Source organism: Dromaius novaehollandiae, chromosome 1, assembly GCF_036370855.1.
Source record: "Dromaius novaehollandiae isolate bDroNov1 chromosome 1, bDroNov1.hap1, whole genome shotgun sequence".
Lineage (NCBI taxonomy): Eukaryota > Metazoa > Chordata > Aves > Casuariiformes > Dromaiidae > Dromaius > Dromaius novaehollandiae.
In genome coordinates, this window is record NC_088098.1 from 153,594,195 (window position 1) to 153,618,711 (window position 24,517).

The 24,517-nt window shown below is 37.1% G+C and overlaps 1 protein-coding gene across 5 annotated transcripts in view; it reads right to left on the bottom strand.

The window, feature by feature from the left end:
- Window positions 1–8,267: 8,267 nt before the first annotated feature.
- The window catches only part of TFDP1 (transcription factor Dp-1), a 46,877-nt gene continuing 30,627 nt past the window's right edge, over window positions 8,268–24,517 (bottom strand). For 4 of the 5 annotated variants that reach the window (XM_064503662.1, XM_064503659.1, XM_064503669.1 and 1 more), the window contains exons 4-12: window positions 23,632–23,738; window positions 19,654–19,775; window positions 18,178–18,343; window positions 17,841–17,987; window positions 14,167–14,235; window positions 12,237–12,388; window positions 11,284–11,450; window positions 10,635–10,716; window positions 8,268–9,580 (exon numbers count right to left, since the gene is read on the bottom strand). In XM_064503662.1, coding sequence (XP_064359732.1) covers window positions 9,433–9,580; window positions 10,635–10,716; window positions 11,284–11,450; window positions 12,237–12,388; window positions 14,167–14,235; window positions 17,841–17,987; window positions 18,178–18,343; window positions 19,654–19,775; window positions 23,632–23,738 — 1,160 coding nt within the window. In that variant the 3' untranslated portion in view covers window positions 8,268–9,432. The remainder of the gene's footprint in view (window positions 9,581–10,634; window positions 10,717–11,283; window positions 11,451–12,236; window positions 12,389–14,166; window positions 14,236–17,840; window positions 17,988–18,177; window positions 18,344–19,653; window positions 19,776–23,631; window positions 23,739–24,517) is intronic. The other variant, XM_064503675.1, reaches the window with a different exon arrangement.

A 24,517-nucleotide genomic window follows, 5' to 3' on the forward strand; every position in this document is an offset into this window, starting at 1 on the left:
GGTAACCAACAGCATGTAAGTATTTTGTAACACTGTGATGGCATAGTCAAATACAAGGTACAAGCATTTCATATAGTGAGCAAGGTAACCATCACAGGGGCAAAGAAAGACTTGCCTAGTTGCACTCCGGAGACACCCAAATGACAGAAGCTGCAAGATAAAAAAAACAAGACGAAGCTAAGCACTGGGGAATGCAAAGCACAGAGCATCCTGCCCAATACACAGGATGGATGACTGGCAAAACCAAACCCAAGTTAAACAACACTGGGAGCAGCTGAGATCCCCCTTCTGGGAGGGGCACAAGAAGCATAAAACACCATAAATGTCTGGGGAAAGATGAGGAAAGACATCTGGCTGCCTCAGCTCCGACTGCACTTGAGGAAGAGCTCTCAAGCCCAATCACCCTGACCTCGGAGGCTATTGAGGACCTCAGCCATCAACGTTAACTGCACGGCATCAGCTCCACGGTACTGTATAGTCACAGCTAATTCAGCATACAAGTGTTATAGACTAACAGTTTTATATATGTAGCAACAATGATTTGTTGACATGTAAGAACTAACCATTAGCACAAAGTGTGTTGTTAATGAATGAATTTAGTAAAGTTTTGTTTAAAAGTTGAAAATTGGCCTGATTTATCAATCTTCTAAGCACTCCCATTGCCACAATCTCTGATTCCCTGATACACACACACAGAGATTTGGTTGCAACATTAGAGATACTTCATTAGATCAATCAATACAAATGGGAAAAAGCTAATGAAATACTACACAAATTTTTCTTCAATCACAAAACAGAAGCAGCATATTTTGGAACTAAATGCACATCAAGAAGAGATTCCCGAGTTCAACTAGATGCCAATCAGCAAGGGCATCTGACGGTAAAGGCAGTTAGTTCCTATCTCTGGAGCAGAGGAAGGGGGCAGACGGGCATTATCAGAAGAGATGATTGGGTCATTACCAATGATAGGAAAAAGGACAGACAAACTATGCAGCCATGCAACAGAGAGTAGCTGAGTGAAAAGGCATAGGGAAGACTGTAACATGCCATGAAACCAGCATCATTGACTCCTTATTTTTCTTATCCAATACATTTTCCTTTCCAGACTCATCTCTTGAAGGTGTTACGTAGCTCTCTTGTGAAGATCAGTGCAGAGAGGACAGAAACACAGCAGTTGCTTTGAGAGACCTATTTTCCTATTGACACCTGTATCTGTCCTTATGAATATCCACACAACTGGTAAATCCAATAATTGAAGTGTACAGTCCTAATGTTTATTAGTTTTCCTTTATCATTTTTAATAGTAGAGTGGAGAAAAACATTGAATACAACTTCTTTTCTTTTCCTATTTTTTTCCTAACTTTTCCTATGCTTATGTGACTACAACAAATTCAAAATGGTATCAGCTTTGAAAGGTAGAGGCCAAAGTACTATATACTAATAATTAAGTCTTTCCTTAACAGCCACACATGATGAATATGGCATCATTGTAATCGCACTTGAGAATTCCTTCTCTATCCTAATATTTTATATAACTGGTTTTAAATCTTTTATCTGTAAGAAAAGTCATGGAGAGATTGATTCAGCAGCAAATAAAGCTGTCTAGCCATGTGCTACTTTCAATAATTGGATGGAGAATGAGAACTGTATCTTCTATGCTTGCAGAAAGAATACTTAATGCTTTGCATATGTACCCCCTGGACAAGCTTCATTTCTTTCAGGTACAAAAGCTGGAGCTTAAACAAGAATACCTTGTTTAATATAAAAATGTGTAGGAAAACAGATATCTCTTTTCCCCCTCCATTTACTTTGAAAAATTCTCCTTCTATGGGAACAAAAACTGTGTTCACTTTTCCCCTCCTGGTTCCCAATTTCCTTTTATTGATACCAGAGTGATAACAACTGATGCATTTTTTTTATTCATATTTTTTCTGATGAAGGCACAAGGGCTTGTAAAGCAGGCACTTCTCATTATGTGAAAAGTACAAGTAGGGCTCAGAATTCCCTTTTTAGGCTCCCGTTTCATCTCTCTCACTTGCTCTAAAATGAGAAAGAACTGAATTCTGGAGAGATACTTGGGGTAGTGTGCTTCATCATTCATTCCTATACGCGAGTAGACTTATTGTCACCTCTGTGAGAATGCTATCATTTCAATTCAAAATATGTTCCAGGAGTTTATTACCATCAACTAGATAACTAATTTTAATTTGTCTGATTTCAGATTCCAATCCTTAATTCTTCTGTCACTTTCTCATTTCTTTGACATAATCACAGAAGGGTTGAGGTTGGAAGGGACCTTTAAAGATTATCTAGTCCAACATCCCTGCTCAAACAAGGTCACCTAAAGCAGGCTGCCCAGGAAACTCTCCATACAGATCTTCATATCTCCAATGATGGAGACTCCACAACCTCCCTGGACAACCTGGGCCAGTGCTCTGTCACCATCACAGTAGAAAAGTTTTTCCTTATGTTCCTGTGTTTCAGTTTGTCCCCGTTGCTGCTCGTTCTATTGCTGGGCACCACTGAAAAGAGTCTGGCCCCATCCCCTTTACACCTTCCCTTCAGATATTTAAATGCATTGATAAGGTCCTCCTCAGCCTTCTCTTCTCCATGCTGAACAGGCCCAGCTCTCTCAGCCTTTCCTCGTAGGAGAGATGCTCCACTCCATCATCTTAGTGGACCTTTGCTGGGGCTGGACTCTCTCTAGTAGCTCCATGTCTCTCTTGTACTGGGGAGCCCACAACTGGACACAGTACTGCAGATGTGGCCTCCCCAAGGCTGAGTAGAGGAGGATGATCACCTCCCTCCACCTGCTGGCAATGCTCTTCCTAGTGCAGCCCAGGATACCATTGGCCTTCTTGGCCACAAGAGCTCATTGCTGGCTCGCGGTCAACTTCCTGTCCACCAGGACTCCCAGGTCCTTCTCTGCAGAGCTGCTTTCCAGCAGGTCAGACCCCAGCCTGTAGAGTGCATGGGGTTATTCCTCCCCTCCGCAGGTGCAGGTCCCTGCACTTGCCTTTGTTGAACTTCATGAGGTTCCTCTCTGCCCATCCCTCCAGCCTGTTGAGGTCCCTCTGAATGGCAGCACAGCCATCTGGTGTATCAGCCACTCCTCCCACTTTGGTATCATCAGCACACTTGCTGAGGAGGCACTCTGTCCCTTCCTCCAGGTCACTGATGAATAAGTTGAACAAGACTGGACCCAGTATTGACCCCTGGGGGACACTGCTTGCTACAGGCCTCCAATTAGAATTTGCACCACTGATCACAACCCTCTGAGCCCTGTCATTCAGCCAGTTCTCAATCCGCCTCACTGCCTGCTCATCCAGCCCACACTTCATCAGCTTGCCTGTGAGGATGTTATGGGAGACAGTGTCGAAAGCCCCACTGAAGAAAAGGTAGACATCACCCACTGCTGTCCCCTCATCTATCCAGCCAGTCATCCCATCACAGAAGGCTATCAGGTTGGCTAAGCATGATTTCCCCTCTGTGAATCCATGCTGACTATTCCTGACCACCTTCTTGTCCTTCATATGCTTGGAAATGGTGTCCAGGATAAGCTGTTCCATCACCTTTCCAGGGATGGAGGTGAGGCTGACTGGCCTGTGGTTGCCTGGGTCCTCCTCCTTGTCCTTTTTGAAGAGTGGAGTGACATTTGCTTTCTACCAGTCCTCAGGCAACTCTCCTGATTGCCATGACCTTAATGACCCAAATAATTTCTCCTATTTCTTTCTCATAAACCAAGATAGAGCTCCTTCAATCTCTCACTAAAAGATCTTGACCTTAGATATTAAATAACTGCGGGAAGGACCCTTTTCCAATTCTTCCAATATCCTTTTAAATGGTGATGCTAAGAAGTACAGAGCTGCTCACTTTTGGTCTTGCTGTATGTATTCAGATGTAAAATCACTTTCGAATTTATTATTAGTCTTACCTATATATCCAAAAATCAAATTAGCTAGCTTCTTAAAAACCTTCACGTATGACTTGTATGCAGTTCTTTTCCACCATAACACCAAGATAATTTTCAGGATCCCACTTTTTCAGCATATGATTTTACCTCCTATAGGTATAGCTTGCATCCTTTGTTCAAGAGATGTGTAGTTTAACCATAACGACATGTATTTTCTGGAAGTCCTATTTGCCCAGCAAACCACATTAATCTGTCTTTCTCATTGTTTACTCTTTTCTAATCTGTATTACTTACTTTTTTTTTTTAATATTTACTTCTAGGTTATTGAATAAAAAGTTAAACAAAAGTAAGATTTTACTTTACGCAACTGTTCAGTCAGTGATAACTCCACAAAAAATATTTTTGATTCAGCAGTAAGCAGTTCTTAACCCTTTACCATACATGTTGATATTGTAAAATGTTTTTAAAATCAGAATGCAATAAAACAAAAAAGGCTTAAAGATGCCATAATGTATCTACAGGTGCCTTTACCAGCTAAAAAGTAATCTTCTACCACATTCATTTGGATGAGACCTATTTTGTACTTTGATGTTAATTTTGTAACTATCTTCCAGGCTTTTAATCTTAACTGACTCCTTTAAGAAGTCCACAAATATTATGTTCAGGGCTGATCTCAGGCTGTCTAGACTATACATAGACAGGACTTGCTCACATCACTTTGGAAACTGGAACTGCAGCATTACTTCAGTCTTCAAGAATTTACTCATTATTTCAAGATTTGTTAAAAATCAGCATCAGAAATGTAGAGATCCACTCTACCAACCATAAATTACGTGCATTGCCTGTTTTAGAAGTGATAAGCTTTAAGGACATGCTTAATATTCTCTCTTGTTTCTAAAGAAATCTCTCAAGCTCACATGATAAAAACAATGTGAACCTTCCCCAAAAGTCTCCAACCTTGCTGGTTTTTTACATCCTATAATGAAAAACATTCCATTCTTGATAACATTCTAACCCACCCGAGTGACAGGACAGGGCTAGTGTCATTGCAAATTTACTGTTGAACCAAGATGCTTATACTGAGGTGTTAAATCTGAGCCTAGGTTTGATTTCCAAACTGTTCAACACACCAAAAATGTTAACAAGCAAACAGTGTTAGCAGAACACAGAAAAGCATTTATAAAGCTATTACAATGGTGGTTTTGCAATTAACAACAGTCTCTCTTCCTTATTGTCTTCTGTATCAGGATATTCTGCCCTTATCATAGCAAAGATGTGAACCAGTAACGACGAGATGATTTTCTTCGGTTAACGTTTTACTTGCTGGTGTTGGAGTACTTTGAATGCTTTTCTCTTGTGCGTGGACAGCAACTCCTCAATCTCCAATTCTGAGTAAAAGGACAGGCATGGCTAGGTGAGTTCCATTATAACACAGACAATAACCACCAACGTAAACAAATGTTGGATGTAGGGAACAACTGTGCATGTCAGTTATTGCCCTTCTTCAGTCTTCTCTCAACATCAGGTCTATTTGCTTCCCCTCATCCTAGAAACCTACCCTAAAAGAAGACAGTCTTCACTTCTACCTACTCAGCTAACTACCTTTTCCATCACAGGAGTTTGGGTAACTTATGACAGCTTCTGAAGACCAACTGAACTTCGATTTAATCCACTGTATTCTGTTTCTGCTGAGTCTTGGGTACGCAGGCAGGCCAGATGACCCATTTGTTAGACCATTCATGATGCTGATGCATGACATTTTCTAGCATTTTTTTCCTTCTCCTCTGCCTCATAGGATCATAAGATAATTCAGGCTAGCAGGCACCTCAGGAGGACTCTAGTCCAGCCTTCTGCTCAAAGCAGGGTCAGCTGTGAGGTCAGATCAGGTTGCTCAGGGCTTCATCCAGTCTGGTCTTTAACACTTGAAGGATGGAGACAGCACAACCTCTCTGTGCAACCTGCTCCACAGCATGACCTTCCTCGTGATGAGAAAGTTTCTCCTTATATCCAGTTGAAACTGCTTACTTCAACTTGGGCTTGCTGTCTCTTGCCCTCCTGCCATGCACGACTCTGGAGGTGCCTGACTCCGTCTTCACGAAAACCTTCTCGCAGGTACTGGGAGGCTGCTATTACATCCTCCATAGCCCTGTTCCCTCAGCCCCTCCTCATATAGCGAGTGCTCCAGCCTCCCCCCAGTCTTGGTGGTACTCCATAACCCACAGAAGCTCAAGGAGAAAACTCAAGAGACCAAAAGAAAAAAAAAAAAACTTGGAAAAATCTTAAGTACGAAACTTTGAAAATAATGACATTAAAAGTTGCTACTCCTATGCTGTCGGCTTGCCTTTCTTTTCATAATAAATGAATGACAATTAAGGTAATGCAAGGCTTCAACGAAGAAGTGCGTATGATCCTATTTGCATCTTTCTGGAGGCAGACAGATCTGGGAAAGGCTCAGAGCTGTTAACTCTATGCAGTAGCCAAAACAAATAGCCTATTACTCTTCTCATAAGCAGAGAAGAGAGAGGATCTCCCTCCAGAAAACAGTGGACCATCTGGGGAAAAGTCTCTCCTTTCTTACACTTCTGATCATTCCAGTATGAATTCATCAGTGCTTCCCACCCACCCCCTCCTCATTTTTTCCATTTTTATCTTAAAGCAGCATCCAATTTTCAGGTTTCCCATTAAGGTGAAGATTTCACAACTCACATATTCACCTACAAAGAAATAAAGAGATTTATCTTGTGACAATTATCAGCTTCCATGAACATCTACTAAATGATCATCTCAACAGGTTGGTACCCCATTAGTCTTGCTTGTCTCTGCAATAGCTGTTCTTTGTTGAAAAAAGATTTTTAAAAGTTCAAAGTCAGAGTTACTTTTCTTTAGTTAAGATAAGCAAATTCCTAAGTTTGAAGGTGTTTGTTCTTTTTGGATTCCCTCCTTCTCCCACTTTTCTTAAAGTCAGCCTTCCTCATTTTCACCTCCTGCCTTCCCTGCTGTTCTCCTTGCTCTTTTTTCTGCTCCTTCCTCTAAACACTATGATCAGGTAACTGCCTGAAGAAGTCATTACATGAAACCTAGCAAGTAACTAAAAAACCAATAGACTTTGTCTTGTTCCTAACTGTTGCCTTTTGTTTCAAACTTTCCCTTTCCGAGATTCGTAAGCAATCTAAAGTAAAGCAAGTAATATCTTCTGAAATGTGTTTCGCCACATTTTCACTCCCTCTTTGACTTTGTCCCATCTGAGGTCTTTTCCACTGACAAGAAAAAGAAAAGGAAACTGTGACAGACACATTCAGCCTTCCTTTTCGCCCAGCATCTCTCTACTGTCCTCCCTCACTCTCTTCTCATGTCAATCTTAAATCATACACAGGCAATTCAGAATCCAAGGGAAAGCTGGAATAACCGCTTTGGACTGTCCAAAGGTCCTTGATAACTACTGTTGGATTCTCCAGATACAACTGCTGTTCAACAGCAAAGAGGATTTGACGCAGCTGACTCAGCTGCTAGAAGAACATTGCTTCTAGCATCAGTGTTGAAAAGAATGATATGCATCTTTAGTGAGAAAGATTAGTGAGAATTACCCTCCCCCTAAAAATGGGCTTCTCAGACCCATAAAATTAAGTAATAGGCTCAATTCACTTGCATAACAGTGCGTTGATAAAATTAGAAAACATTCACTGCATATCAAATGCTCTGTAGTAAGCACCCACATCCCGTTGCCCACAGAGGTGGCAATGCATAATCCCTCATAAAAACCTAATGCATGTCATGTTTATCAGAGAGTTTAAGTGCATCCAGGAGCCATTACCACAGAGCAGTTCATACAGTGTAACTTGTCTTGCAGTTGACTCCCTTCATGGAAGCAACAACTCCCAATTCTGGCAGTGGCCTGCAAAGTGGCTGAGCCAGTTCAGTAACCTCTGCTTTCAGGTGAGAGCAGATGGTATTATCTGACAAAAAGGCTTCCGATGAGAGTATACAGAAAGAAGGTGGAGGCCTGTTTTGAAGACCTACAAATCTGTGACAGAAAGTCAGGACTGAGGAATATGGGATGAAAATTCAGGACAGTAAGCATGGTAAACAGGGAAGCTGGACTGGAGCAGTAAGATCGGCCTGGCACTTTGAGGAGCAATAGGACTGAAATAAGACGACATGGGAGAAGCGGGTATACAGTGTATGATACTGTCTTTTTATCACCAGATACCAAGAGCCAGAAGGACAGGTTATTAAATCACAGCACAGAAGCTGGGACCTGTACAGTGCAGACACAAAAGACCATTAATTCTAGGCCTTGGGAGCAGAGGTAGGGAAATGTTCTAAAATAATCCTAAAATTAGAAAAACCACAGAGCTTGTTAAAAATGCCCATGCGCGTTTTATTAATAAAAACTAACAGTGCCAAGGTTAAACAAGTCAAACAATTATAGTCTCTTTATATTCCATAAAATATTACAGAAAAGTTTATTTGTGTTTCAGTAAAAAGACTACTGTCTTAGAATAGGCAGCTGACAGTATTTGTGCAGTTAATTGTTTGTGAATAAATTTAAAAAGACTACCACCTGCCCTGAAATTCCTTTTATAAAAATGAACTATTAAAAATGATTGACAAATTTTGAGTTAAAAAACTTAAAACATTCTCTATATTTAATTTCAACTTTATAATAGATTACAGGAAGATGCTTATGAAACAAATACAAACATTTGTTTCAGTACATGTCTTTATATGATAGACTTATAAGTATGTAAACAACTATATAATAAAAAGTTTCCAAACTCTGCCTGTAAGAAATCAGGCAAATTTTACCATAAGCAATAAATCATTCCAAACCTTCAAGACATCTTATATAGCTGCACCAGCTGGCAGTAAACATTTGCCAAAAACTTTGTAATTCGTATGTCCCAACATACAGTGAAAAGCATATAAACTTGATGGAATCACAATGTTAGTTATAATTTAAGGGAAAATAAGTTCACAACAACATTTCTGGAATCTAACATGTAAAAAAGTAGGACCTATCTTTCTTGTTTGGTTCTTTGGACACTGCATGATTAACAAAAAACACTACTACATTAGCTCACTATCCCTCAAAAAGTGGTATAATCAAAATACACTCCAAATAAATTGCCATTCAGTGTATTCATTTTCCACAGAAGGACAGCATTTTATTTCTCAATGATGTGTCTACATTTTCTTTAGCAAACTTAGCAAGAACATTTGGGGCAAAATGCATTTTCCTTCAAGTAAAAAAAAAAAAAAAAAAAACCCTAAAACAAGAGTAAATAAAGGCTCTGCATTAACACACTGGTATCAAAAACACACATCCACACCACATTTAAAAATATCCTACATAAAACAATCCTTGTTTGCTTATCAGAGGTGCAATTTCTAATTCAGAACTGCTTACCAATATTTTCCTTGAGGGATGGGGCAAAGTAATTTGAGAGTTTTATCTCTAGAACAATTTATTCCTGAAGCTTGCTGAATTTTAACACAAAATAGTCTACAAGCAAAGGGCATCAGTCGTCATCATCATTTTCATTAAAATCGTCGTCATCATCGTCGTCATCCCCAACATAAGAAACTGGTGTTTCAACTCTAGAGCCACTGTATTGAGATCCATTGGAACTTGTAGCTAACATCCCATCTCCACCATTGGAAAAGTCACTGAAAAAAAGAAAGTCCAGATGGCATCATTTAATGATTTTTCCTAGTTTACTGTGCTCTTAAGTATAACCACGTATCGACTCCCTTCCTTTAACAAATCCATCTCTGCTATTTTATAAATTCCTGTCTTTAACATATCTCTAAGTTGTTTCTTTCAAAAGCTAAAATAGTTGAAGTAATCTCTAAAGGGTTCTTTTCATGCTTCTTCCTTTACATTTAATATAATGATGAAATCCTTTAACAGGTGTCTTAGAAGTATGTTTTCTGCATTTCATCCAAAGTATATTTAGTGTTAAGGATATACAGGTCAGAAGTCATCAAGCAAAGACGACCTTTGTTGCCCTGGACACTTCCATTACAAGCAATTCATGTCTTTTAGAAAGCATCAGTCTTGATTCAAAGACTTGGAAAAATGAAGAATTTCAATGATACTTGATTCATTTTACACCTTAAGCAGAGCTCGTACAAGGGCATCTTTCTGATTAATGCAACAGCAGAAAGCGAGTGAGTAATGACTACATAAGGAAAAAGTGCCCTACACAGCAAGAGAAATTAGCTAAGCTCTGAATTAAATCTCTCTGAAGCCATCTCTGAAAGTTAAATAAAAGCTTATGGTTCTACCAGCTTCTGATACTATTTAAAAACCCAACTCAAAACTCTGTTTTAAGCTAAGCACTAAAGACCAAGTGAGAATCTTGCCCAGACTATATCTTCAGGGAATTGCTTTGTTTTCTTGTCACAAACTCAAAATTAAATAGTACATTCAAAGATTAATACACCAGTCTAATCAATTTCTTTCCTAATATTTTGAAAAGGTTTCTTTCATGACACATTTTGTCCAACTCAAACTTACCACTGTAACATACAAAGCAGAAGGTACTTCAAGAGGTACGAGTGCTGGTAAGGAGCACCACTAATTAAATAAAAACAGTGTCTCTCAGACACATATGCACACATTTAATCAAAACAGAACTAGTTTCATGGAGTATTTTATCACTAGTTAAGTTTCTTTGGTGCTCACAGATTTTAAAGCTAATTTATAATTTCATCTCACCTGGCTGAAAATCTTGTGCCATTTGATGCAGAACCTGATGAAGATGTGACATATACACTGCTGATTGATCCCTGAGCCATTTCTGTAAAACAAACAACATGTACTTCAACAGTACTTCAAAACAAGCTCACCTAATTCACAGTAGAAACACTTTATCTGTTCAGAGTACAGAAAAGGGGCATTTCAACCAAAACAACATACTAAAGTCCTATATCCAAAAACAGTGCAATTAAAAAATAAGAAGCTAGTGTAATAGCAAAATTCAAAGTGTTTTTAATATATTTTGAAAGTGAGCAAGTCAGAAATCTTCAGTCTTCTTATATACTGAAAACAACAAACAATATAAAATGAAGCTGTGACCTCATTTGCACCTGCTGTTTTCCCTTTGCAGGTACATCAACTGTAAATACTGTCCTTACAAAAATTACACACTGAAAAGATCTACTGATGTGGTACAATACAAAACAAGTGGTTTTGTGAACAGCAAAAGCCCACTCCCTATGACTCTGATATTTGTTCTCTTGGGTACTCTAAAAAGCATACACAATTGAGAACTTGTCATAAATCTACACCTCAAACTTGTGGATATTAACCAATTTTAAATATGTTCATGTTTTTTCCTCAAGTCCCATACTAAAGAGTAACTAACCTGTCACATATGGTTCCAGAGCTTTAGGAACCAAACTCCTTGCAATTTTTAGGTCCTCTGCTGAACAGCTTCCAGATTCTAGCCCACAAGCCATTCCCATTCGTTTTAGTACTTCAATATCATCATGAATTTCAAAAGTATTGTCAAAATTAAATAGATACTCAAACCTAGAAAGAAAAATGTCTCAATTAGTTTGAATTCCTTTAACTATCTTTCCACACATTTTTATCACACAAATTGCAAAAAGCTTAAATACACAGAGTTAGTGACATATCACCTTAAGCAATCAAAAATTATAAGCTATGTGTGGCTAAAAATAAAATGAAGCATACTGTATAAATCGTTAATAGGTTTAACAGAAATTGAGATTTAGTGAAATATTCTGTATGTTTAATAAATTTTTCATCTTTAATCTCATTCCTCTCCTTCTGTTGTCAAGAGATGACTGCTTACCATCTAAATTTTTTTTAAGCAGCAAGCTAATAGCGCAAGTAGAAATGGCTGCTACATTCATTGAGCTTTTATTTAACAGATGAAAAAACTAGATTTTTGAACAAAAAGCAGAAAACAGCAGTTCTAAAAGCAAAATCCATTTTCAAGTCTGCCTGTATTTCATCACATTAAGGCCAAAGGATAACACTACATGGTAAAGTATTATATCAAACTTCAGCAGAGTTGCCTCACTTTGCTTCTAACATCTCCAGACAGTTAAAATGTCTTAAACAAGTTATTACATCTGAACGTAATTATTTCTGTTTAATAAAAAGCTTTACGAAACTCTATTCAACATAAGTAAGTTTAAACCATCTAAGATGCATTTTTCACTCAACAGTAGGCGCAAGTAAATTTATTTGTATTTTATTTTCAACAAAGTACATTTACTAAAGAGTTCATGTATGGGCATAAAACTCATAGCTGTATCAAAAGGCAGACAGAAAACTTTGTTAACCCACTTGTCATTTGAAATACTGCAGTCAATCACTGTCTTCTTGCTGGTGTTTACAATGATAAATGGCAAATGGATGACAGAATTGGAAGGCGGCGGTCGATTTGCCTGTTGTTCTGCTTGACGATTTCGCTGAACGAGGTTCTTAAAGGCAATTTGCTACAGAAAGTAATAGTGATATCAAAGCATGAATTTGGTAAAAATTCCTGGTTTGTTTTTCCTCTTATTAAAAAGTGCACATATAAGGTCTCTCTGAAAAAACTGCAATAGAACTAGAATAACAGTTATTTAAGAGGTTCCACATACACTCTGAAGTTCTATCAGCATTTAGATGAAAGACCTGTTTTGAATTCCTGAATCAGGAGAACATAACATTTGAATTAACTAGTTTACTTTCTTTGGAAATCAAAGTCAATCTTGATTATGAAAGCATTCTAATGACAAAGGCAGGAGAAAACAACAATTAGGATATCCAAAAAATCTGACTACAGACTACGATTTCTTCAGTAAAAAGAACAGTTCTTGAAAAAAGAAAAAAATCTAACTACATTAACATTTTTGGTAATGAAATCAATTAAGTATTCTTTCCAAATCTGTAAGATTCTGTCATTCTTTATCTGAGTGATTTTACGCTTTCAGCAATGGCTGCAACAAGGAAACGCAAAGAAGAACAGAAAACATTCATCATATTCCTGCATTTTTAAGATGCAAGAACGGTGACAAACGATAGTATTGAAAAACACAGCACAGGACTATTTAATTGAGAAAAAAATGTGTGTTCTAATAATTACATCAGAATAGCTGTGGATCCTTGACTGAGGGAAGAGATGATAACACTTGGAAAAAGCAGGACTGATACAGCATCCTATTTCCCTTCTGTTTACTATTTCTTGCTGGCTATTGCACTCCACAACAACAGTTGAATGATTAATACTGTATTTTTTTTGGAAATAATATGCCCTAAGACAGTTAACATTTAGAATTTAAGTATCTGATGACAGATTTCTGAATTACTCAACTAAGATTAGTGACTTTACTCTCATATTTCTTACCAACACTGTTTTTCAGAATGCATTGTTAATCCTTTAAAGGTTAACAAATGTATGAACTACAAACTCAAGTCTGTAATAAACTAAAACTGAAATTATACTAAAATTGTACAGTAAGCCATTAAACTCTTAAGAAAAGACTTTTTTGGTCATGGAATCAAATGAAATAAACATGAATTAAAAACAAAATCCAAAGCCAGCATAGAGGTTGATAAATAACACAGCTGTACAGACTGCTGTCCCACAGCTGTCTGTCCTTTCCTCCTGCACTGCCTTGCGCCGCTGCCCCCACTGTCTCCGGGATTTTCATTCCTACTCAATGGGAAATGCAACTACTAACAGAGGTATTCTGGTGAACCACCAAAATTACAGCACAGTGAGTTAGAGAAAAGACTAATGCTTCCCATAGTACTCCAGGTGAAGCCTGTGGCCATTTCACAACTGCTTCACAATGAGTTAAACCACCTACGCAGCAGGGGCAACAACATGCAAGAAAGGCAAAACACAGAACATAATGAGGTGACCATCACAGTCACCCAACTTTATCTAAGGACTTCGTTTAACACAGAAGAACATTCACATATGAGAACTGAATGGTAACATTCGAGGGTAATGTACCAATTGTAGTCGTTGTCAGCATAAACTTTGTTTAAACATGCTTGAAACTGCAAAAGAAATCATCATAACCCACTGGAAGGTTGCTGCGTTCCACAATAGTGTGGTCAACAGCATGGTACCAGGTAAACAACAGTACTAAATTAAGACTGCATATATCTTATCCTGAAATTCATCTTGAATAGGAGTTTTCCATCCCTCAATGGGATAAACAACAGCAGGAATACAGACATAAATTACCTTGCCCTACAGACAAGAGTACCTTGACTGTACCTGTAGAATGAGTTCTTGTAGTTGAGACTGTTTTTGCTTTATTCTTTCAAGTCTTCTCTGTTTCTCCACCTTAAAACAGAAAAAATGTCATTTGGTTTCCTTGTTTTTAAACAGCATTTTATATCAACATTTCCCCTTAATTCGGTCTCAATACCAGTGAATTGGAAGTAAGAAGTATTGCTGTCAATCATTAAGAAAGGTTCTGTAGATGATTCAGAGATCTATCAAGTCTCACATCACTACCACTAATGGTAACTGTTAATAAAGAATAGAATCAGCACATCAAGAAATACATACAACATACTGGGGAGAGTGCAAAAGTATCTCCGCAAGCAGAAGTTATGCTTCAAAGATTCATCCAAATTCTCTGAAGGAGGCAAAGAGCACATGGACCAGAACGATCCACTTGATAGTGCCTACTGATATTTCCAAAAAGGTATTGGACAAGATCCATCATCAAAGAGGCTTAAAGAAATAAAGCTGCTATGGGATCAGAATTTAAGTCTTACAGTATTAAATATATGCTAAATTGTAATATAAAAGATAGGAGACAAAATGGTAGGGAATAAACAGCTTTCTCAGTGGATGAAGGTCACCAGCAGATCCCCACAGGGATCTGTGATACAGACTACTATTCAAATAAAGAGTCAGAATAAAGGGATGAACACCAAGGTGATGGAATTTGCTGACAACACTGGACTAGCTGGCACAGTAAGAGGAGGAGGGCTGGCCACAAAGCACTCCAGAAGTGCCATGCAGTATTAAGTGATTAGCTGATCAAATTTAATTTTGGTAAATGTAAACTGATATGTGTGAGAAAACATAATGCCATTCATACAAATTTTACATATCCAGTGACAGGCTCTGAACTATCTACTGCCACTCAGTGAAGAGATCTTAATTTACAATATCTACAAAAACATCAACTCAGCACTCCATCACAGCCAAAGAAATTGAGTTATTAAGCAAGGAATAGAGAGCAAAACAAGAATTATCACTACATCAGTGTATGAATCCAGAGTGTTTACATCTTAAATGCTCTTGTAGCTCTGGTGTTCCTATTTCAACAAGACCATACAAAAGAGCAATTAGGATGATCAACGCTACAGAAAAGATTCCATGCAAGAGAATAGTGAATAAATTGGGACTCTTCAGAAAGGAGAACAAAATAATGGCGGAGAACATAGGAAATATCTATAAAACCATGAACGGCACAGAGAAGGTGAATAAGGGATGACTAGGTACTATCATTTCCGATTCAAAAACTAGAGGAGATCAGCTAAATCTAGTACGTGCAAAAATAAACAAGAGGTATTTCATAAGAAATTCATAATGCAGCGAAAGAATTCACTGTCACAAATGGCGGTGGATGTTAAAAGCAATTACACAAATTTATGGAAGAAAAATTAGTTGAGGACCATTAAACAGAAGAATACTATGTCTGTCTGAGGTTGTCCCTAAACCACAAGTTACAGGAGAAAGTATCACTCTAACCTTCCTCTAATCTCATACTCCTTCCCACATACCCACTATTGTCAGGGTGTATACTGGTATAGACAGACCTTTGGCCTATCCATAAACCTTTGCTCTTATGTCCTTAAAATACACAATTAACAACAAAATGACTGGAGTTAAGAATCCACATGAGTGCATTTTTCTGTTCATTTTCAGTGAGAAATTAAAGTGTACACAGTCGTGAAAACTGCAAAACAAATTATCATAGGTAGAAAAGGGTAGGACCAAGTCCAATGCTTAAAATTTAGGAAAATAAGTTAAATAACCCCATTCAAGAACTTTTACTGCAACTTACCAGAGATGCTGTCCTATCATATGCAAGTAAACTACACTGGTTTCCGTATTACTTCAAGATATGGACCGTTTTAATTGCCCCTCCCTGATCTTTTTGCACTATCAGGCCAAATTTTACCATCTCTGCTATTCTGCTTTATACATAGAGTAAAAAATTATAAAAGACATAGGATGCTAAATACTTGAATTTTATAAAACAGGGAAAAATCCCTGAACTCCTATGTTCCCCTATAAACTGTTTGGCTTGATTTTTAAACAGTTTAAGGATAAAGCTAAACGATTTCAGCTGCTGTAGTCAAGAAAGTTTATTAGATTTGACAGTTTGACAAGCTGGGTATTAGCTTCCACAAACTCATTAAAAATAAGTAATTTTATTACAAAATTTGTCTGGTAATGTCACTGTAATTTAAATGTCAAAGGCAGTTGCAGAAATGCAAACTAGAGTACTCATGAAACAATACTGGGAAAGGGGAGGAGGAATCCTGAAATTTCCACAGATAAACTCAACACATTAAGGATTTTTGTTGTTTTCAAGGCTGTATTATACTTGTGGCTCAATTATTCAGTGGTTAACAGAACTCCTCCCTCCTCTTGTGACTCCCAATTAATGAGATTTCATCTTGATATCAGAAATCATCATTGTACCTACCTTAAATGCAGGAACTTTCACTGTGCACTATTGCATTTCAAGTTGCTTCTTTTTCTTCCACACTAATATCCTATTCTTCTTTAGGACACTATCAGTCATGATATTGAACTCAGTAGAGTAAGCAACACTCCTTTCCTTTTGCTCCATCGTTACTGGTAATATCATACTTAGTGAGACAGGATCAGCTTTTAAACTTCCTCCAGCTGGCTAGTTCCTTATTCAACTTACAACACTGACATCTTTGAGCCACTTCAGCTTCTACATCCAGCTTGCATTTTATGCCCCAACTCTCACTCTCTCAAGTTAACTAATAAATTTCACTTGGAGGCTATCCTGGGAGATTTTCAAAAGCCATTTGAAATCATAAATATCTTAGTGAAAGGAAATTCAGATTGCTTAGATCTGCTGTATTTTCTCTATCTAGATAGCAATTACAGTGCCAACTGAAAAATCAATTATCAAAAAAAATTTCCATAGAATTAGCCCTTTATAGATAGATTCCAAAGGGATTTCTTCAGTTCTGCAGAAGGGAATTTATGCTTATTAAGAATAAAGACTCATTCTCTTCTGATGCAGTAAATTGACTTCAGTAAACCCCAGTAAGTTTATCCTATAAATCCAGTACTCTTACTCAGGATGCCTAAAAACACAATAGACAAATGCTGCCAGAACTCCTGGATGTCTGAGGATAAAATAAAATTTCCATTTTTCTCTCACCTAAGATTTACATTAAAGAAGTCTGACATCTTACGCAAGGTAAATGTCAGAAATACAAATGGCTTACAACAATAAAGGAAGAGTAATGTGAAAATATACTGATATATATGCAATACCTATCAATTACATGCAACAAATTGCAGAAGTATCATTTGCCTGGAATCTGGGGAAAAAAATAATTTTCCCGACTACCGAGCACCACTATTGCAACGTTAGAGTTATATGTTAATTATTTTTATTAACTTTGAATAGGAATCATTTCACATATATTACAGCTCTATCATGTAGCACCTATATTTTTGACATAGAAAGAAGAATTACTTAAACAACCTGGAAGCTTAGATGTGTATTCTTTATTTAAAAAAAAAAAAGTCAAGATGCATCCAATTAGTCTACTTTGCTAACTCAGATGATCACACGCACACATAGGATCAGAACATATTAAAGCCATAAACATTTACTCAAACACAAAGTCACTGTGAATTTCCTATACATATACCTCTAAATTCTGACATTCCTGAGCCGAGTTAGTAGGTAGACCAATCCATTTGATTTCTTTCTTCTCCTTAGAGATAATGTTCATGGCCATAAGGACATTTAAGGCATCATAGACACGTCGTCTAATATTCTTCTGGTCATAAGCCTGCTGTAGACATAGTGCATTAATCAAAAACATACCTGTGACAAAAACATTTGAAAATAAATGTATTACAGTAAATGGGTAAACTCAGGTAGTATCTGAACTGTTTCATTTAGCAGTAGGAAAAGAAATAAAAAGTCTCAAAAGAAATTTCTCTTCCCCCATTCAGTTCACATGTGACCTCCCATATACTTACTGATTCATTTGGTGAAATGTGATTATCAGTGGTACTGAACTCTGCAACCAACTCGTCTGCCACCTCATTGTATGAGGTGGTTCCTTTTCTCTGTACCTTCTCACAAACCTTCATAGAGAAATGACGTAAACCCTTGCCATTCTTCTCTCCTTTTTTGTTCCGCTTCCTAAATATACGTATAATATATATTTTAAGAAGATTTGAACTTTGGAATATTTAACTTTTTTTTCTCAAATACAGGCACACTGCTCTTAAATAAAAAAGAAACAAAGAAAAAAAAAAGTCTTCCCTGTTGTTTTGCTCCTCATCCCTTCCCAGCATTTTTTTCCTGTGATTTACAGTAACTAACAATTGTATTATCTTGATGCTGAAACACTTCAATACAAATCCATCCTTTTGGCAACACTGCTAGGTCCAGTAGCAGATAATTTAATAAGCATATTTCTTGAAGAAATCAATAAAGAAAACCCTGCAATCTTCAATACAAGAAGGGACAGGAGGAAAAAGCTAAAATATGAGGAATGAATTGCATGCAAAAACTTTTTTTTTTTAATAGCCCATCTTTGACAATAAGAAAATTAGATTGGTCAAGTATTGCTCAATATAAGTCTGATATTGACTGAACAGATAAAGTGTGAAATTGGTTGAACTGACTAAACACTACAGTATTACTAAAATACAAATTTGGACTGTCAGTATACAAAGTTGCTACAAAAGCTTCAAAGTTGGAGTAGATGCAACAAGAAGCAGAAGAAAGTTTTCAGCATACGTCCTAAATAAGAAGATACTTATATCTCTCCTCAAATTACAAGGATTAACAACACTGATATCAATAATGGAAGCTTTCATTTCTCCCTATCCAATTTCTCAAACAGTTTGAAAGTTCAGAGCTTCGTAATCTCAAAGTAGATATCTGTTTATGTATAATGAAACACAGACGATATATCAAGTCTTAAACTACATTTAACAACATATCCTTAAAAACAAGCTTCCATGAGAATGGACACCAAAAGAACATGCTTCTTGTAATTAATACTTTTTTCTAAAAAGAACTACACTCTTCTTATTTCAAATGATACCTCAGGCTATACCTATTTGGTATGAAATGCACTGTATTTCTTGGAACTACATTAGCAAAAGAGAAATGCCAAATTAAAAACTGAATTAAGTCAGATGAATTCCTGTGTTCTTTCTGGAGCTACATTGTCTAAATGTAAACAAAGTAAGAACATCCAAGAGTCTTTAGGGAAAATAAACTAGTTGCTTTTATGCCAAATAAGGGAGTATTCATTCTTGTGTGACTATGCCCGATTTTAATACACAATACTTTAACGTTAAAGCACTCTTAATGAAAAGGTGAATAGAAGGCATCTTTCACACTGCTAACCTGAAGAGGATACACATTATTACAGTGAACATTCAGAACAAAAGTTGCAAACAGTTTATTAATCCTCTGTAACTTTTTATTTGTCTCACCCAGCAGACCAAGGAGAAGAATCTGCAGTCTGGTTCTGTGGTACAAAATGCGTATTAGGTGTATGTGGACTTCCAACTAGGATAGCATTTGGCGCTGAAGGTCTCTGAGGTGTACCAATAACCTACAGTAAAAAATAAAATTATTTGGAAAATGATCGTAAGTATTCCAAGTTACTCAGATGCTTTACCTGGTCTTCAAATGATGCACTATTGAGACATGACTGATGCTTTATTTCTACCTACTTCTATCAGATACATTTAATTTATACCACAATAGCACAAAAAAAACTTCACACTACATATTATATAGCTTGACTTAGAGTACTCCCTTGGTAATAAGCATTTATGTATTATTCTTCCTAAATGAGCTTTACATGCTTTCTGGATTTCTTAACACTGTTTGACAGTGCAACTAGACAAGAGCAAAGCAGAGCAAAGCGTCTGAGCAGAGTATGCCTAAAGAAGTTGCAATAAATTGTAGTTAAAAATATGAACATATGAAGCAAGGAGAAGATCTGAAAATTAGTAGAGGCACAGGAAAAAGCAGAGCTATTGCAAGGGCCAAATTCTCTCTTGCAGTCAGTCTTTCTCACTACAGGATCAAAAACAAAATACAAGTACGTTAGAGGTGAGGAAGTAAGGGCCAACTTTCTCACTCGCTGCAGATTTTGGTTTTAGACCAATTTAGACAAAACCATTTTATTCTGAACATGCTATGAGCACAGACATGGCTGATCAGTGTTCCTGCTTACACGTACGTAGTTCTGAAGATCTGCAAATCCGATCATGAGTAATCATACAAACAGTCATTTGCGCACAGAACCATGCTCTCTCATCTGTGAAACTAGCTGAAGCAGAACTCCCACTTCTGCAGATGATGGTTTTTTTCTCCATAAATGTAACTTTCTAGAGAATATATAGTTCAGAAAACAAACTGATACTGTACAGTTTCTCATTTTGTAGAAGGATATACCTATTTCTCTTGGTACATTTATCTCCCAGTAGGGGCAATAGTCTGCATCCCTGACACCAGGTATGTGAAACAAACCTGAAATTAATCTAAACTCAAAACCACCTGCAAACCTCCTGTATTTTCCTGCAGTCACGTTCCCCCTCACCAACAAAATTTTACATTTCTTCCCCAGACCAGCTTCAAGAATTTAGTCTTAATGCAAAGTAAGATAGAAAATTTCAAAACCTGACAGTGAAACTTTTCAAAACTAAACTTCTTATTGTGGGAAAGAGCATGAGGGTGGGGGATGCAGAATAGGTACAGGATGTGTGGAAACCAGCTCACTTTCTCCCTCTGAAACGCTCAAAGTTCTGCTGTTGACAATTCTCTGCTAACTACAGACCAAACCTTTTGCTATTTTTACCTCTAATGCTAGACAATTGCTAACAGAATGATTTTAAGAACTGGAATAAACATCTGCCAGGCATATTCTAGATGTATGACCCTACTGCTTCATTTTTTGCCTTTAGATGACCAAAATTCCTGCAAACACACATCTCTGATTCAGTCCACAAACCCTTCATTGACAGCATGAAGAGAAGTCGCATTCACCAAACATCTCAGAAGTCTACGAAGAAGACTAGCAGCACCAGCGTGCTATTAGACTGACAGAGATAATAGAGAGAACAGAGGAATATTGTTACCCACTTTTTATTCCTTAGGATGCAGTTACAGAGGACTGGAAGAAATGATTCCAACATCTTACAGATGCTAAAATTAGAGGGTCCCACTCTATTCCCTAGTTTTCCATTTTTCAGAAAAGCTCTGCCACCTCCCTCATGTCAAATCTAGCATTTGTATGATTGTGCAGTAAAATGAGAGGCCAAGCCAGTACAGCAGAGCTGCTTCAGCAGCAGCAAACCCCAGGCATCTCCTGCACTCAGTAGCCTTTTGAAGCATTCAGCAGTAGCAAGGGGGGTGCATGAAAGGGTGCACAAACTCAAAGGCTCATTTCTAAAGCAGAAAAGTGAAGTCTGTTTAATACATTTAAAACCTGCTCAGTGTTCACATTCTAATTCATGGAACATCTTCAAACTAGCTAAAATGATATACTCTAATGTTACAACTTAAGAAAACAGATTTTTACATAAAGGGTATGTCTCAGATTTAAGTTTATATATTATGCAAACTTTACATGTCTCGGATGTAGAAAAAGCTAGAAATACAAGTACCACCCTTAAAAGTCTAATATTCCTCTTACACACTGAAAAGACTTTGTTTAGTGAGCAAACATGTTAAGACTTCATGCTATTTTTCAATAGACTGGAGATATGAACAAAAACTTATCCAGTGTAAAACTTTAAAAAAAGAATTGTTTTAAATCTAAATACTCACAGAGTTACAACTCCAAAAAATGATTCATTAATTGTCTTGTTTTGCTGAAAGATACATTTAACTAGCTTTTAAATATGACTGCCACAAAGATTTCAAATTTGTACACATTAATCTAAAACTTTATTTCCCAATATTTGCATTATATGCAGTGTTTCCAAATATGTTCATCAAGTTTTGTTTTCAGTTATTTCAAGGACATGAACGGCTATTCCAGAATAACTTATAAACTTGGTAATCAAGTTAAGATTCCCTAACAAAGTGGCTGCCAAAACCTAACATCCTTATCAATTTTAAACAAATACATAGAGGAATACTAAGGAAGATAGTACAATCTGGAGTTTCAGAATCTTCAAAAAAGTTAGTATTATTGGTATTTTTAATAGAAACATTAATAATCCTAACTTCTACTCACAGGATTATAAACAAACTGTATTCTGGAACGTTTATATGAAAAGAACATTTTAAGACCTTTGCAAGTCACTGGAAACATTCTAAAATGAAAGGTTATAGATGAAATTAAGAGAGTTTCAGGGAAAACAGAGGGTGGCTTTTTTGTGGGTGCGGGGGGTGTAGGGGGATGAAGAGGGAGCAAAAGTAGAGACAGAAATCTCTGCTAAGATGTTTCTCCAAAGCTTCTAGTTTTTAAGTAGAGAATTAACTCTAAGTTAGAGAATTAACCCCCCCCCCCCCCCAAGCATGGTAACAGTTTGCTAGTAACTTAATAAGCAGTTATACAGATATACTGGCTATGGCAGAGGGACTAAATGACTTACATAACTTCTATACAGTTAAAGCCATACAGTTCATAGATTTAGGCAGCCTCTCTGTTGTAAAACACAGCTTAGAGCTTAGAGTTGGGAAAGACAGACAGGAAACTGTGTTTTCATAGCGAGAAGAAACCCAAATACACAACATACTACATTTTTGATGTTTAAGCATTACAGTTGCTTTCAAGAAGGGGATGAATTGAGACCAACTCATTATGGATGACCAGATTTTAATTTTGATCACTGAAGAAGTGACTTCTTTCACAATCTGTAGGTTATCTATTACATTATTAAGTTCTTTGAATTCACTAACTTCATACAACTCACCAAGCTCACAGTAAGTTTTTAAGCAAAAGGATATTTCAATTAAGTGTTAAAAATGTAGATCCAAAAAGCTTTTCAATTTTCAATTCAAAAAGTTTCCAATTTTATTCCACTTAACTTCTATCTCAATAAATTCATAGTAATGGACTTAATTTACACTTCTCTATGCCAGGTTTCAAAATAGAAATTAGAGGATCCCACTCTATTCCCTAGTTTCCCAGTTCTCAGAACAGCTTCAGCATCTCCCTGGGGTCAAATCAAAGCAGAATCTGAAAGAGCCACTGATGTGAAGCAGCAAGATAAACAAAGGATAAAGTTGCCTGAAAATCCAGATTCCTCATGTTGATTTGACAGTTATCTTTCTATTTCTTTCCCCCAAAAGAGCATTATGATAAACACTTGTTCTAACATGTAATTTAAAAATTAGAAATATAGCCAATCTGTGCATGACAAATGATACTGGACATCAAGATACAATTCAGATTTACAGTGTGTGTAAGCAATAGTACAAGCAATAACAAAAATGCAAAATCTCCTTACCACTTGCTGTGCAATGTTGACATTAGACTGTCCAAATGTTTTTGGCAGGAGCTGTTTTCCAAGCGTATTTACTGTAGAAGGATGAACAGCCACCAGAGAAACAACCCCTAAAAACACACAGAAATAGAAAGCTTCAGGTCACCCATGTTGTATTAGTTCAGTAATCTAGTTCCGTAAATACTACCAGTGAACTATCTGAACTGCATATAAAGTCAATATAAATATAATATCTATGCATTTGAAGCAAGAGACACATTAAGATTTGTAATATATTCTCCCAAACTTTCTTCCGTGTAAGCTTAGAGCTCCATTAACTAGTATAAACATGTTTTAATTCCGTATATTCCAGTTTCTCTCTCAAAGCTCAGTAATAGAGTCATGGGCATCTGATAGAAGGCATAGTCCCCTCTTCTTCCCCTCCTCCTGCCTGGCTGAATTTTTGAAACCTTTTCCTGCACCATCTGAAAAACATGCCCAATGCCTCAGCATAAGATAGACCTTTCTAAGGCATGTCAGTCTATAAGAAATAATTAAGAAATTTGGTTAGCGCTGGGCTTTCTGAGAGTGTATTCCCAACTTTCCTCTTTCTCCTAAGGGTTCCCTCCCAGCTGAAGGCAGGAGATTAAACAACAAAAGTCTACAGGAACTCAGTATTTAAACAAAACACATGCATCACAGTAAGCCAACCTAGCACAGAAAGCTGCTCTCTTCCTGTTCATGAGTCAATCATGCAGTATCACAACCATCATTGATAGGTAAGCAAGCCTTAAGCTACATTAAACAAAAATATCAAGCCAAGTATTCTTTATTATTTAGTGCTCCATGCCAGGGTTAAAAAACAGCAACAAGGACTGACCACTAAAAAGGCAGAAAAAGAATAACAGCT